At 40.5% G+C, this 15,458-nt stretch overlaps 1 protein-coding gene across 1 annotated transcript; it reads left to right on the top strand.

Moving 5' to 3' along the window:
* Positions 1-927: 927 nt before the first annotated feature.
* Positions 928-10,332, top strand: LOC141811153 (uncharacterized). The gene is made up of 7 exons (XM_074699095.1): positions 928-1,119; positions 3,568-3,707; positions 3,847-5,739; positions 5,827-6,063; positions 7,110-7,334; positions 7,460-7,529; positions 8,884-10,332. Exons 1-7 carry the CDS (start codon positions 945-947, stop codon positions 9,969-9,971), a joined length of 3,828 nt encoding a protein of 1,275 aa, XP_074555196.1. The 5' UTR covers positions 928-944; the 3' UTR covers positions 9,972-10,332.
* Positions 10,333-15,458: the final 5,126 nt, after the last annotated feature.

Below are 15,458 nucleotides of genomic sequence, written 5' to 3'. Positions count from 1 at the left end.
ACAACAAAATTGTGGACCCTACCAGAAGCGATGGCCACAGGTACTTATGCTGTATCGCTGACTGACCGTTTGTGTGAACAAAAAAATTAGTGTTACTGTGTTTAATGTTGTTTTTATTATTATTATTATTATTATTATTATTATTATTATTATTATTAATAAAAACAATATTAAACGCAGTAACCCCCCCCCCCCGCTTTCAGGCACAGGATTTTTTCCTGCTTCAAGCCCTGTATATATAACTTAACACGTTCTCACTTCGTGTTCCATGTCACGTCTCACGCAAACTGTTGGTTATTGTTACAACAAACTAAAAACATAGCCTTGAATGCTGGCTTGTAGGGGGTTAACAGGTTGGGTACGTAGCTTTGAACCAGTCAGACAGGTTTCTTATTTTTCACCGCCTGCTTTCTCCCTACTCACTGGACTCTCGGGGCCTGACCAGAACCAGGAAATACGACCACGTTAGTCCAGTGCTCAGGTCTCTGCACTGGCTTCCTGTGGCTCAGAGAATAGACTTTAAAACAGCTCTGCTTGTTATGAACCAAATATGACTTAACACCAGTTTTACGCCCCCAAAATCTGGATCAGTCTTCCAGAAGATGTGAGACAGGCCCCAACTCTGACAACGTTCAAATCCCGGCTAACAACAGTTCTGTTTAGCTTATACAACTGAAAGTATTTTATCTGCACTCTCCTCTTTTAATTCAATTAATCATTTTTAATGTTTTATGGTACAATTTATGCAATGATTTTATTTTTATTTTGAATTGCCTTATGCTTGAATTGTGCTCTACAAATAAACTTGCCTTGCCTTACATTGTCTCCGTGTAGTTTTGTTCCCCCAGCACCAGGGGGCGCAGCTCCTCTGAGAGTGACAGACACCAGAAGCTGCCTTCGTTCATGTTTTGGGTTCATTCGGCTCCACGCACGGTGGGGTCAACATGGCAGGTGTTTACAGACACCCCGTTTATTTTGAGTGTCTCAGCCTGGGCGAGGAGCAGCGGAAGAAGATAGAAACGTATTTCCACGTTCGTCGGAAATCAGGCGGAGGGGACTGTGGCCCACTGAAGCGTGAGACGGAGGAGGTCTACAGCATTGCCTTCAAATCTCAGAAAGGTAGGACAGGATATAACTTACAATAACAATAAGAGACTAAACCACTAAAGGGGATGAACTGATTTTCAAACAGTAACGTTTTGCTATGTTAGTGTTATTAGAATGTAAACAGTGAATGATAAAGTGATAAAATTAACTTAAATGCATTTTGTTTTGATGAAGTCTGCCTCCAAAATCTGTTATAATCTGTTATAATCTGTTTTTATGCTGTTAATGTTGTTAAACGGCAACAAGCCCTCAGGTTTAGTGAGTAGCGTTTGACTCGAATCCTTTAGTTTCACTTTACTCGGAAAACGAAACTTAAGTCACTGCTGCCCAGGGGCGGGTTCAGGGGTTTTCCAGGGGTGGCCATGCCCCATGAAAATATCTCCAGCTGCTCTCCAAACCACATTCTGCAAAGAGATTCTGAACATTTAACAATAATTCAACATTTATTTTCTTACATATGGAATTGTTTTATGCACAAAAATACTTCTTAAAAACTTTTTTTTTTAAATAAAATATTTCAGAAAATCAAAGATGGAAAAACCATAAAAGCCTACTTTTTGTACTCAGAAAAATTGCAGGAGGAATTGTTAATAGTGAAAGATACAATGCCCACCCAGATTTTTTGCATTATTGTTGTAATCTAAACTTTAGTTTGTGTTATTTATCATAAACTTACTTAGGTTTACACTTGTTTGGTATAATTTTCACTTTTAAGACTGCAGGACAAAAGATTTAGTTTACTACTGTTATTGAAGTAAATGAATAAACAGTCTTTCATATTAATTCATGCTTCATTTCCTTTATCCTAACACAAGCCCAGCCTGTAATAAAAAACAATTCATGTCTAATTTAATTTTATTATAATACAAGTTGATTTATTGCTTTTGTTTGTTGTAAAATACATAAGAGGACTTTGAAGTATTAAATTGCAATATCAATTGTTTCTATCTGAGATGTGGAGAAGCAAAGGGATATGTCACTATTTACAATTTACAGTTTATAGTCACATTTGGATAGAATTGCTGGATATACACCGATTTTCTGATAGCTCAGAAAATCTCTATGTTTTACACTCTTATGCATCCTGGTATTTTGGCTCTAAGCAAAAGTCTACCATTGGGATCAGTATCTCTTTCATAAGGTTGATCTGGTACAGTAGTTTTGAAAACAACCTGTAACACTGATTTACTTGTTTGTCTGTTTATTCATATTATTCGTGGGGCACTTTTTAAGACTGTACTTTTCAAAAGCAAATTTAGAGGCCCTGTTTACGCAACAGAATTTCAACTGAAGACGCTGCACTGCTGTGAAAAACGTGCGTTTACACAGAAACGCTGAGGAGATGAAAACGCTGTAGTAAGCATGCCAGGCCTGTAGTTGGCACTGTTACTGTCTTGACCAGAAGCGGCTTTTGGTAGATCTCCACTGAAGGAGAGTTTGGCCGATCATCTGGTGTATTGGGGAATGCTAAGAGCAAAGTGGAGCAACAGATGCTTACTGCTTACTGTTAATACGGCAACCAGGGGCGGACTGGGGTTTCAATTCAGCCCGGGAGCTCAGTGTCAAGACGCCTTTATCCGACTGCAAGAAGGATCCCAGTGGAACCGTGATTTTAACACAAGTACTTTAATTAAAGTATAAAAATACATTATTACAATTAAAACTACTGTGAGGTTTTTATATATGTGACTTGGTTATAATAAAAATTAGCTATAAGTAATTCATATGGGGGGGAGAAAACATCTATTTCAGAACATAACTGCAGGAGAAGATAGACTTGTTGATTCTGTGTGATTGGAGTTGTAAAATCAAATCAATCTTGGTTTCTCTGCCCCACCCGTTTCTTTTTCTTGCTTCTCTCCTCTCCCCATGCTTACTCATACCATCCTTTTTTTTTTAAACAAAACATGAAAATGGATCAGTCCAATTTGGGAGGGGGCCACTCTTATCCCCCCCCCTTAATTTGCAAAATATTAGTTTTACCGACTCTGTGTTATCTGTAGCCGGGGTTGCTACTGGCAGGGCAGGCTGTTGTGGCTCTGTTTTATCAACTTTATTAATTAAACAAAAAAAAAAAAAAAAACGATCCAACCACCAGCCGGTTAGGGTCTGACGGCAATGGTGTCGGGGCAGCGTTTCAGAAAAATTGCACTCTGGAGGCTGTTTTTAAGGTTTGAGCTTTAGGTCGGCTGAAATGCCGTTTACGTGTAAACTTGAGGCTGAAACGCAACAATACTTTTTTGTTCTACCTTAAAACTATTGTTGTGTAAACAGCCCCAGAAATGCAATCAAAGAAATGAATTGAAAGGGATCTTCTCCATATGGAACCATGATGCCTTTTTTTAAAGAAAAAATAAAGAAATACAAATTCATACATATAAATTTAAAGCAGTTGGAATAAACTCCCGTGGAAAGTTTCCATCTTTGAAAATTTTCCCCTTGCGTCTTTTTCTGTTGTAGATCAGCAGACAGTCCTGCAGAGATGTAAACATGTAGTGGAGCTGGCTGAGGGTCCAGTGGTGTTGACTGTTCGAGACCGCCTTGAACCCCAAACCACAAGTGCTTCAGCTCTGAGCCATGATTCAGCAGGTCCGGCTCAGGTGAGACCATCATTCTTTTTATTCAGAGATAAAGTGAGTTCAAAGGTTGAAGCAGCTCTGTCAGATCACATGACAGGTATGCTGACATATGTTACCACTGAAGGTGATATAATATGTGTAATCTATGTCTCCTCAGCAGAGTGTACTGCTCAATCCTGGTGCAACATCTCCATCCAGTGGTGAAGAACATGAACTTCAGCTTGATCCTTACCTCCTCCGTTACCTTCAGGAAAGCCCCAAAGCTTGGAGGGAACTGGAAAAAGAGCTCACCTCTGTTTCCTGCTCTGCCCAGCTTCCCCCAGAGGGTGGACGGTTTTTACTCACCAGAGTAGCTCAACCTGATGATGACATGAGCTGGAAAGCAGACGTAGAGAAGCTCTTTAATGGCTTTCTGTGCCATCATGAGGTGGACCCTTTCAAAGCTAAAGTTCTGCTTCAGTCCTGCAGTTCCCCTCAGACCACAGATGAGGTGAAGGTGTACAGCGAGGCCGGGGAGGCTGTTGTTGTTGGGGAGCGATCCCAGGTGAACGCCTTGTTGATGAGTCTAGACGACAGATCATGTGTTCGGGGGAAGCAAACCAGCGTTTGCAGACTAAGCCATGCCAAACTAAACCTCCTCTGGAAGCAGATTAAACAAAATTTCCCTGAAGTGAATTTCTCACAGGATGATGAAGGTCAGTTGGTTTTGGAAGGTCCTGTGGATGAGATTAATGAGGCTAATGATTGGATCTCCAAGAAAGAGAAATTGGTCTCAGAAAGGGTTGTTTCTAACGTGAGCGTACACTTAGTGGCATTCCTGCGGGAGGCATTTGGAGATCCAAGGATGCTAGCTGAGTTTTTAGGAGTTGGTGAAGAAGTGGAGGTAGAGTTAAGAGACACAGAGCTACGTATCTTCACCCTCACTGCTGAAAAACTAGATGACACAGAGAAAAAACTGCACAGGGTGTTCAGAGAGGTGAATATCCACATCCCCGGTTGTCTTGCTGTGCCGCCTGAGCTTCAGGAAATGCTTGAGAGTATGGCCTTTGAGATGAACCTAGAGCAATGTAGGGCGCAGGTTGTGTTCGGCTCTGACAACAAGGTGTGCTTTGTTGGCCGCACTGAAGAAGTTCAAGTACTTTGTGGATTTGTTGAAGAATTTATTTTAAAACAGTCTGAAAGTCCATCCAGCAACGCGACTGGAATCGAGAACTTGCCGGCGTCTTGTCTGGACACCTTTGATGAAGAAAGAGTCGACATTGGTGATCACAGCTCAGTTCGATATGTCAAAAGCTCCTCTGTGGAAGAGGAACCCCAAAGTGCCATCTTCAACTTGGCACCTTCAAGCTCAAGTGACGCCAACACCTTGGTCTCTGGCTACTGCCTTCATGGAGGGCTCCAGGTTCTGGTGTGGCTTGGGGACATCACCAAACAGGATGCTGACGCTTTAGTGAGCGCTGCCAATGAGAGACTGGAACATAGCGGAGGGGTTGCTGGTGCACTGAGCAGAGCCGGCGGCCCTGCAGTGCAGAGGGAGAGCAGGTTGATAGTAGAGCGAGCTGGAGAAATCCCCACAGGTAGTGCCGTCGTCACCACAGGTGGGAACTTGAAGTGCAAGGTGTTGCTGCATGCTGTTGGGCCTGTTGGTGGACAATCAGGTGGTAGAGAAAGAGAGTTACTGGAAATGACAGTTCAGTATGTTCTGAATCTGGCAGAATCAATGGAGTTAACCTCCATAGCCTTGCCTTGCATCAGCTCAGGGACATTCGGAGTCCCGGTCAGTGTGTGCTCTGAAGCTATCGTGACCGCTGTGAAAGAGTTTGGCAGTCAGAGGGAGCGAAATCTGAGCACAATCATCCTCATTGACAACAGGGAGGAGGTGGTGAGGGCAATGCAAGAGGCATGTGACAGGATTCTTGCTTGGATGACTCCTGAAAAGAGTGAACCAATAGATTACAGGCTGCCATCGGGTTCTTCTTTCCAAGACGAGGTGAGAGCTCCTGTTTGTGGTGTCCATGTAGAGATCGCTCAAGGAACCATCGAGACCCAGAAGGTAAGAAGTTGAGAATTTAATGTCTACGCTGAAACAATTCAAGGAATTCTGAGAACGAACAAAACACCTCTTTAAAAATTTCTCCAGGTGGATGCAATAGTATCGCCAATGGTCGGCCATGATCCTCTCTCCACCCGGCTTGGGAACATCCTGCACAAAATAGTCGGACCTCAGCTGACTGCAAAGTTTGGGGAGGAAGCAGGGGAGGAGACGATGCATGGTGACTCAGTTCTGGTGGAGTTCTTGCCTGGACTTCATTCTTGTGCCGTCTTCTTTCTCAACCTGGCTCCATGGGATGACGACCAGGGAGGAACCGCAGTCCAGGTACAACCAAGGAAAAATGTTATTAGTTCTGTCTTAACGGTAAAGTCACTTACTGGGAAAACAGAGCTCCTAACAAAGAGATCTTTACCAACAGTTTGTGACCCTACAGTGAGTAAGACTTGGGTATCAGTTATATGGCACTTTTGTACAATAAAATGATCATTATATCCTTTATTTAACCAGATAAAAGCCTCATTGAGAATTGACATCTCTTTTTCAAGAGGGACCTGGCATGGCAGCAGCAGACAGTTACACACTAAAAACAAGAAATACATTCAGACATCAGCACATCGAAACCAAGCCGTTCTGGAAACACCAATTCAAAACAAAATAAGAAGAAGTCAAGAAACAAAACAGTCCTATTGTCCAAGACTAGCTCTTTAAGGCTAAGGATCGGTGCTGAGCCCATCCTTACATATGAAACTGATCTTATATACCTCCAGGAAGGTCTGACAGCTATTGTTGCTTTTTGCTCTGAGACCTAAAGCTCAGGACACTTTATTGGTTGTTTAAGTTAAAATATAAAGATTTTATTGTTTCACAGGTATTATTCAATGATTTTCAATAAAATAAGATTGGACTATTGAAGGTATAAGCTGTCAGTTATAAAAGATAAAAATGAAAATCTGTATAAAGCTACCTTTAGCCTTCCTGGTTCATGAGCTAAAAGAATGTTTGAGACATAGACTGTATAAATCATGGACATAGTCTCCCCAACGTCACCTGTCTGTTTCTGAAACTGAAAACGAAGCATATCGGCTATCGCGGCCATATTGATAGTGGCAAGGGCATCGCGTACAGCAGAGGTTGCTGCTTGGTCTGAGATGTAGTCTGGTGCCAGGCCATGTAGTTCCTTAAAAACCAACCTCTTGCCCTGAGCCTTTTTAATCCATGATAAGTACTTCGGTTTTGTCCTGGTTTTGAAAGAATATGTAGCGAACAGTTAAACTAACAGTTATACGGGACCTTCAACCTTTGATTTAACAACTTTCCACAATTGGTTTTCCTGATTTCTTCTTGAAAGTAATCAAACCTGGTTTTTACAGGTTCTCAGGAGCGGTATCAACCAAATACTAACTTCTTGTGACAGAAGAGGATTTGGCTCTGTGGCCCTCCCTGTCCTCGGGGCTGGGATTGCTCTGGGTTTTCCTCACAGCCTGGTAGCCAGGATTTTACTGGAGGAGATTCAAGCGTTTGAACAAGAGCGAGTGAGCAGAACAGCGCTCACCATCCGGATCGTCATCCACCCCAATAACAAGGAGATGACTGAGGTGAGAAAAACACAGGCTTAAATGGCTTTTGGCTTAAATATAAATGTTGTTGTTGATTATTGTTATAATTAAGCAGTGGGTCTTTGTAATTCTGTATCAATCTTTGTGTTTCGGTATCTATGCAGGTCTTTGAGTCCATCCAGGAGGATTTCAAGCTCGAAAAATCCACAAAGCAAGTCCAGGAAGAATATCATGGTAGGTCTGAGTGCTTTAAAGTTACATTTAAAATAGTCACAACTTTTGTCCATAACACGGGTGACATAAGTATGCTCTAATTTTTTTTTTGTTACTTGAATATTTAAAAAATTCATTAGAGCTTTAGCTTTTTTTTTTTTGCTTTTTTGTATACCTGAAATGTTACCCTAATTATAGAATCACTCATTCTTTAATATATATATATATATATATATATATATATATATATATATATATATATATATATATATATATATATATATATATATATATTTTTTTTTTTCTGGCTTACTTATGTCTTTAAAGCCTGACCCATCAAAAATTGCCATAATGTTTTTTGTTTTTTTTTGTTTTTTTTTTAACTGAGATGTTTAACACTTTTCAAAAAAATCCACAAAACACTGCTTTATCATTTGGTTTATGATATTTTTTTGTTTCATATTTGACACATTTGTTTTGGGTGGCTTTGTTAGTGTTTTAGTAAATACTTTGAAAAATTAAACAAAAATGTAGAAACTTTTTGAATATTAGCAATGATTTTCCAAGGGGCAGAATTCATTTTTTATATATATCTTTTAACAGGTTATTAAGGAAACTATTTGTCATGTTGATGAGTTACAGGTCTGTGAAACTTATGTATCAAATATATGTCCAGCAAAAAAGGTGACGTTCATTGATCTAGAGCAGTGATTCCCAAACTGTGGGCTGTGAAAGTAAATGCCATAGAGCTGCGAAATAGTCCAAATAGTATAATTTTTGTGTGTTGGTGTCATTATATAAAAAGAAAAATATAAAGTATAATGTTTAAAATGTTCAAACTCGGTCACGTTTAAAATGATATCAAAAATGTGCAAATCTTCTTTTCATTATTTTGTTTTTCCTTCAAGTTTTAGACATGTGACAAGCAAATGAGAGACAGGAAGTTTTGTTATCGGCCGGACCACATTGCAGTTTTCAGTTCAATTCTTTATCCTTTCAATCTTTAGTTAAAGCTCTGAGAACACATAAAGTGGCTTCCCTATTTATGGGGTGGGGGGCAGGCTGCAAAAAGTTTTAAGACTTAAAAGTGAGCCCTAAATGGGAAAAGGTTGGAAACCACTGATCAAGAGGAAGCGAAAAAAAAAAAAAGTTATTTTAAAAAATTCAATAACATTAGGACAGCAAAATGAGATATTTGCTGTAAACAGTACTTGCACTGATTTTTGAAAAAAAAATATCAGCAAATAGATGACAGGTGCAGTTTTGTCCACAGGGTGGCGCAACAGCAGATAAAAACTGATAAATGTTACGATATCACTTCTTGTTTTAGCTTCTTAAAATCATCAGAGACTCAAATCTTATCGTTCCCTTACAGAGTCTGCCACTAAGAGGGTTGTGCTGCTTGGGAAAACAGGATCTGGAAAGAGCAACCTGGCCAACACCATATTTGGAGAGACACTGTTCACCACAAACCACACGCCAAACTCCGGGACCCGACAATGTCAAGCAGAAACCAGATCAGTCCACGGACGAAGCCTCACTCTGATCGACACTCCCGGTTTCTTCGATGCGGAGAGATCTGAGGAGGAGATGAAGCCCGAGATCGTGAGCTGCATCACGGAGTGCGCTCCGGGGCCTCACGCCTTCCTCGTTGTCCTCAAAGTGGAGAAATTCACCAAGCAGGAGCAGGCCGTCATAGAGAAGATACGCCAGTATTTCACTGACAATGCTTTGAAATACGCCATCATCGTCTTCACCCACGGGGATCAGCTCCCTAAAGGGGTGAAAATCGAGGAGTTCGTCAGTCAGAATAAGAATCTCAGTGATCTGGTGCAGAAGTGCGGAGGGAGGTGCCACGTCATTGATAATAAATACTGGAAAAACAAAGTGCAGAATAACTACCGAAGCAACCAGCTCCAGGTTGAGGAGCTACTCAACACGATCGACAGGATGGTGGAGGAAAACAGAGGAGACTTCTACGCGAACAGGATGTTTCAAGAAGTAGAGAAAGAGATACAGAAAGAGGAAGCCAACATCAGACAGAGTGCAGCTGGCATGTCGAGGGAAGAGATCAGGAAAGAAGCTAAAAGCAGAGTCAACAACAAGTTTTTGATCGAGCTAGCTGGCGTTGCTACCGGGGTATTGGTTGGAGCTCTTTTTGGCGCGGCAGAGATGGTCGGGTTAGTTCTCGGAGCTTTCAAAAACATCGGATCCTTCAAGTCGCTCTTAAAGGGTGCCTCAACATTGGGGGGAGCAGCAGCACTTGGAGGACTGGAAGCAGCGGGGGTAGCAGCTGTAACGGTGGTGGCTGGTGTGACGGCGGTTGGTTTGACTTCGAAAGGAGCGGTGATGGGTGGGATTCTTGGACGCGATGCGGCTGAGGGAGCTGAAACACCAGCAGAGGCTGCGTATAAGGCAGCCAATGCTGTTGTCAGGGGGAAAGCTGCATTTCAGCAGCAGTAACCGGCACTACACGCTGAGCTAGTCCAGTACTCTGAAATCCAGGAGCATGACGGTTAGCTTAACAGCAGGTTTATTAAAGCACTTTAGGAACAACCCAACAAGGAGCAGCTCAGTAGAGTTTGACAGCTACTGAACCAAAACACTGAGCTCGAGGAGGCTAAAAGGGTCTGCTGGCAATTATTGGGTACTTTTGCAATACTTCATATCTCACCTGAAGTGCACTGTCACTTTACTGCCAATCATGTTTTGAAGTCAATTAGTTTTAGATTTTTGTTTGGACGCCTGTGAAGCCTCAGCCATTGGCCATTTGTCTTGTGAGAAGCAGGACTTGTGTTAAACTTGAGTATATGTTGCAAAGATAAACGCTACTTCTTCGCGTACTTTGGTGCCTTTCTCATCCACCTCATCCAGTCCTAAAAGGTCTGGACAAGCCTCTATTTGGTACCTCATTGCAAGGGCAAGAGGTTGGACTTGGTACCATTAAGCATGGACTGGATTTTTCTTGGACTGGAGTCTTAATCCTGTAAGATTTGTGTCGCTGTTGGGAACCAGAAAGAAAAGCCCAAAGCAAACGCCCTATCTATTCTGCAAATCTCCAAAAATTGGACCTGGTGCAATGTGCCAAGTGGTAGGGATGGGTACCAAATTGGGTACTTTTATAGGTACCAGGTACAGATTCACGCAAAATCAAAAGGTACCATGTTTAGGTACCTGAATGCATCCTTGTGACTGTAAGGGAGTGTTAAATTGAAGAGAATTTAGATTTTATTATGAAACAATTTGATATTTTTTGCCACATATACACAAAAGTACAGAGAATTGGTGCCGTTGAGTACCAATACCAATTGCCAGGTACCAGGAATCGGTACTGTAGCGTTTCAATTGTGAAAGGTACCCATCCCTACCAAACTGTACCCCCAGTCAAAACTATACTCAAGGTTGAACACCCAGGGTATAATTTGGTTTAGGCCACTTTACACCCACCAGGCCCAATCGTACCTCCTAGCATCAAAAGCTGGTAATCGTTGTTCTTTCATGGTTCAACAAAAAGTGAATATTTTATACGTATTTCACTGCACCATTGATATAGTGACTATCTAAAACATATGTTTAAATATAAATGGGTATAGTTCTGAAGAGGGATTAACTGGACCTGTTACAATGGTACCAAATGGGAACTAGTTTCCCAACCAAAGCGTCTTTGTTCTTGTACTTTTGCACTACAAACCCAAGGTACAGTGTAACGTAAACACAAAATTTTAAATCCTTTTAAAAAGAATGTTAAGTTGTTTTTTTGCTCCTGTTTAGCAAAAATGTTAAAAAATTTAAAGTGGTAACTGGACAAAAACACTAAAAGGTGGAGGGCAGTAATCATCCTGAGAGCAGATAAATAAATCACCTGTACATTGAATCAATTAAAAGGGTTGAATTTCTTAAAGATTGTTTACATGTGACTTTATGTGATGACACTAATTTTCTTAATTTCTTCTAATTTTTTTCATCAATAAAAGCAAACTTTGAGCACCAGTTTTCTCTTTTATGGTTTTCTTATTTAGCCATCATCTTTTTGCTGGAGGGCTGACTGGTTCACATCTTTGCAGAAAGAGCACCACAATTTCACTGAACTGACCAGTAGGGGGCCCCCTAAAGCCAGCCTTCCACTTACTGAGGAGGTGGAACCACCAGGAGGTGGATTTGTAAAGGACAGGTAGAGATTTCTGAGTACAGGGATGTTTGCTGTTTCTTTAGGTGCATTCAGGTGATTTTATTTGAGCCTGTAGTTAGATTTGGTTACAGTGAACACTTTTTTACGCAGGGAAACAGAGTGAATAATACTACTAATAAAAACATAAAGAGTCAAAAGAAGGTAAAGTTAAAATTAGTAACATCTCCAAAGTCTAATCACTGTCCAAATAGTTAATCCAACCAACCACTCATCATTCACCCTTTCATTGGTTTATCTATCTATCCATCAGGTTTTATCCATCCTTCCAGTCACACATCCATCCAAAAATTTTCTTCTTCCCTATCACCTGTTCATCATTCATTCATCCATTCATCCATCCACTGATTGTCTAGCCTTTCATCAGTTCATTTGTCCAACCTTTTCCCCTTTTATCAATTTCAGTATTCATCTATCCAGCGTCCCTTTTTGATCAGTCATCCATTCATCGATTCATTAGCCATCCTGTCATCAGTTAATCTATACATTTATCCATTAGTTAGGTCATTCATCCTTTCATCACTTCATCCATCAGGTCCCAAACATTCACTCTTGAGTAAGTCCATCTGGTTTCATTTTTTCATTCATTCATTCATCCATCCATTCATTCATTCATCCATCTGCAGTTTGTCTAGCCTTTCACCAGTTCATCCATCCAACTGTCCCCCCTTTAAATGTGTTAGTATTCATCCATCCATCATCCTTTTTGATAGCTCATTCATTCATTGATTCATTAGCTCTCCTTTAGTCATTCATCCTTTCATCTGTTCATCCATCATGTTTCACACATTTACCCTATTATAAGTCCATCTGGTTTTATTTTTTCATTCAGTCATCTATCCATTCATTCATTCATCCATCCACTAATTGTATAGCCTTTCATCAGTTCATCATCCAGCCTTTCCCCCTTCTTTTAATTTAAGAATTTGTCTATCCAGCATCCGTTTTTTAGTCAGTCATCCATTCATTGATTCATGATCTCTCCTTTCATCAATTAATCCATTCATTCATCCATCAGTTTAATTATGTATCATTTTATCTGTTCATCCATCAGGTTTCACACATTCACCCTATCCTCAGTCTAGCTGGTTTTATTATTTATTTGTTCACTCATTCATCAATCCATCCACCATCTGTCTATCTATTCATCCATCCACCGATTCATCAGTTCATTTGTCCAATCTTTTCCCCTTCTATCAATTTTAGTATTTATCTATCCAGCATCATTTTTTAGTCCGTCATCCATTCATTGATTCATTAGCTATCCTTTCATCAGTTTATCCATCTATTCATCCTTCAGTTTATTCATTCATCATTTCATCTGTTCATATATCAGATTTCACTCATTCACCCTATCAGAAGTCCATCTGGTATAATTTTTCATTCAGTCATTCATTCATTCATTTATCCATCCATCCACAGTCTGTCTATTCATTCATTCACCCAATCTTTGCCCCTTCTATTAGTTTCAGTATTAATCTATGCAGCACTCTTTTTAATAAGTCATCCATTCATCGTTCTTTAGCTATCCTTATCCCTAGTCATCCATCCTTTCATGTGTTCATCTGTCAGGTTTCACACATTCACCCTATCATAAGTCCATTTGGTTTCATTTTTTATTCAGTCATTCATCCATCCATCCATCCATCCATCCACTGTCTGTTTAATCCATCCATCCATTTTGTCATTCATTCATTCATCTGTCATTCAATTATTTAGCCATATATCCAATCAATCAGTCATTCATTCAGTCATTTATTTTCCAATAATTCATCCATCTTTTCATTAGTTCATCCATCTATTCCTCAGGTTCCTCTTTTTTATCCTTTTTTAATAAATTCATTCATCCATATATATATTTATTCATTCACTCATTCATCTGTCGATCCAGTTTTTATCCATTCAACTATCTGGTTCCATAAACCCATCCTATCACTATTACATCCATTCATCCAGCTGACAATAATCTATTCATTCATCCATTCATCACTGAAACCACTGGATCAGGATACAGGATGTCTGAATGGGGATTTTGAAGCTGCAGATCTTTTTTTTTTTTATCAGTTTTAGAAAAAGTTCTTTAAGAAGTTACTTCAGGGCCTGATGTTTGGATCGACGCTTACTTTCCGTCTCAGTCTGTTTCTTTTTTTAGACAATCAGCTGGGAAACGAGTTAATGGTTGCTCTGGCCGTAAATCTGCTCTGGAAACTATACAAACCCCTCTTTGAGTGGAATAACCCTTTAACTCTACACTTCACAGATGGAATTCCTTTCTCAACACGCTTTGGTTTGTTGACACACTGCCAAGGCAGAGGTAGGACAGGTACTGTGGACACACCTTTCCCTCTCACTACACTACAAGTTGAAGCAGGCAGGAGTGATCGATCAATGGAGAGGAGCAGAGAGAGGAGCAGAGAGAGGAGCAGAGAGAGGAGGGAAAGGAGGAGAACAACACAGCGGGACTCTTCTCCAGCTCCTGGTGCCTTCTGACCTCCGCTGGGATCTAAAGTCAATGTTTTGGTGAGTCCGTGCCTCTTTCCTCGTCAGTCTTTCAGCAGTGCTTTGACTTCTCTCAGCAACAACACGGCGGTTACATCTGCCGACAAATCACAGCAAACCGCCGCAGTTTGAGCTACTGTTGGAGCGGAGCGGGAACGTTTGTCAACTCCTTGTCCTTCATGATGGATCTCTACATCTTTAAGATTTGACCAAACGTTCCCAGGTGTGTTTTTACATTTGAGTTAGAGTTAATCCAGCAGCAGTGATTTGATAAATCTGAGCACCAACGCTCTGTTTGTTTGCTCAGTTTTTGCATGTATAGCTTTTGTCTTGTAGGTGGAACAGGTGGAGGTATGTGGATGAGTCACACAGTACACACAAACACACCTTTGGTTTAATGGTCCTGGATGAGGTCACTGTTTTTACGCACAGGGTGCTCTTTTGCTCAAAAGAGAAAAATCCTTAAAACACCAAGAGAGCTTCTTAATCATTAGAAAGGAAACACAGTCATCTTTGGGAAAATACAAAAACAGAAATAAAACAAAGAGGTTGGAGATGAAAATATCTGGTGTTTTTTTGACTAACGTGACGGTTTCTCAGCTGCTGCTGCTTTCAGCGTCAGTGTGGTTTGACCGGCTTTCACTAAACACGTGTGCTGTCACATTTTTCCGTCTTCTCTTGAAGCCTGGAGGAAATGTATTTATCCTCAATAAGGTCATTCATGAAGCTTTCACAGAAAAATAGCAAAAGAAGAAGAAGACAAATTTCTATTGTTACATTTTTCTCTAACTTGGAATTATGTATAGTGATCAGGTGGTTATGAGGATTACAATCCTGAGAACTGTGACAAGCTTGGAGTATTTTTTGTTGACTTTCCCCATTGCTATCATTCAGTAATTGCTAGAATTAGCAAGGTTAGCACAGGTTAGGTTAATGTGCTACACAAGGGATAATGTATAGTGAGCAGGTGGTTATGAGGATTAGGATCTTGACAGGGTGAGCGAGTCTGAAACAAGTTTGGATTGGGATTCTCATCCATACGAAAATGTTTACGTCCTTATCAAACAATGTTACCGCCACTGCTCACATACTCCTGTACATTCTTTAGGTTGGCATTGCAGTTAGCCAATACATCCACCAGGGGGTGATAGTCAAAAAGGGGAGAGTCAAAAATTTATAACAGCAAAACTCAAAAACAAGCATGGTAGCTGTGGAGGAGGTATTGCTAATGTCCTGCTAGCATAAAAGACAAAAACAGAGGTAGC

This window comes from Halichoeres trimaculatus, unplaced genomic scaffold, assembly GCF_033239565.1.
Source record: "Halichoeres trimaculatus isolate MK-OKI-2021-1 unplaced genomic scaffold, fHalTri1.1 fHalTri1_scaffold_22, whole genome shotgun sequence".
In the NCBI taxonomy this organism is placed as follows: Eukaryota; Metazoa; Chordata; class Actinopteri; order Labriformes; family Labridae; genus Halichoeres; species Halichoeres trimaculatus.
Note: the sequence above shows the minus strand (reverse complement) of the source record. Positions and strands in the feature narration are given on the sequence as shown.

Bases quoted from the DNA above. Each gene is read 5' to 3' on its own strand.
- LOC141811153 (XM_074699095.1), top strand. From the start codon at position 945: ATGGCAGGTGTTTACAGACACCCCGTTTATTTTGAGTGTCTCAGCCTG. The intron at 6,064-7,109 runs GTACAACCAAGG...TGGTTTTTACAG, and splicing joins AGGGAGGAACCGCAGTCCAG to GTTCTCAGGAGCGGTATCAA. The intron at 7,335-7,459 runs GTGAGAAAAACA...GTATCTATGCAG, and splicing joins ATAACAAGGAGATGACTGAG to GTCTTTGAGTCCATCCAGGA.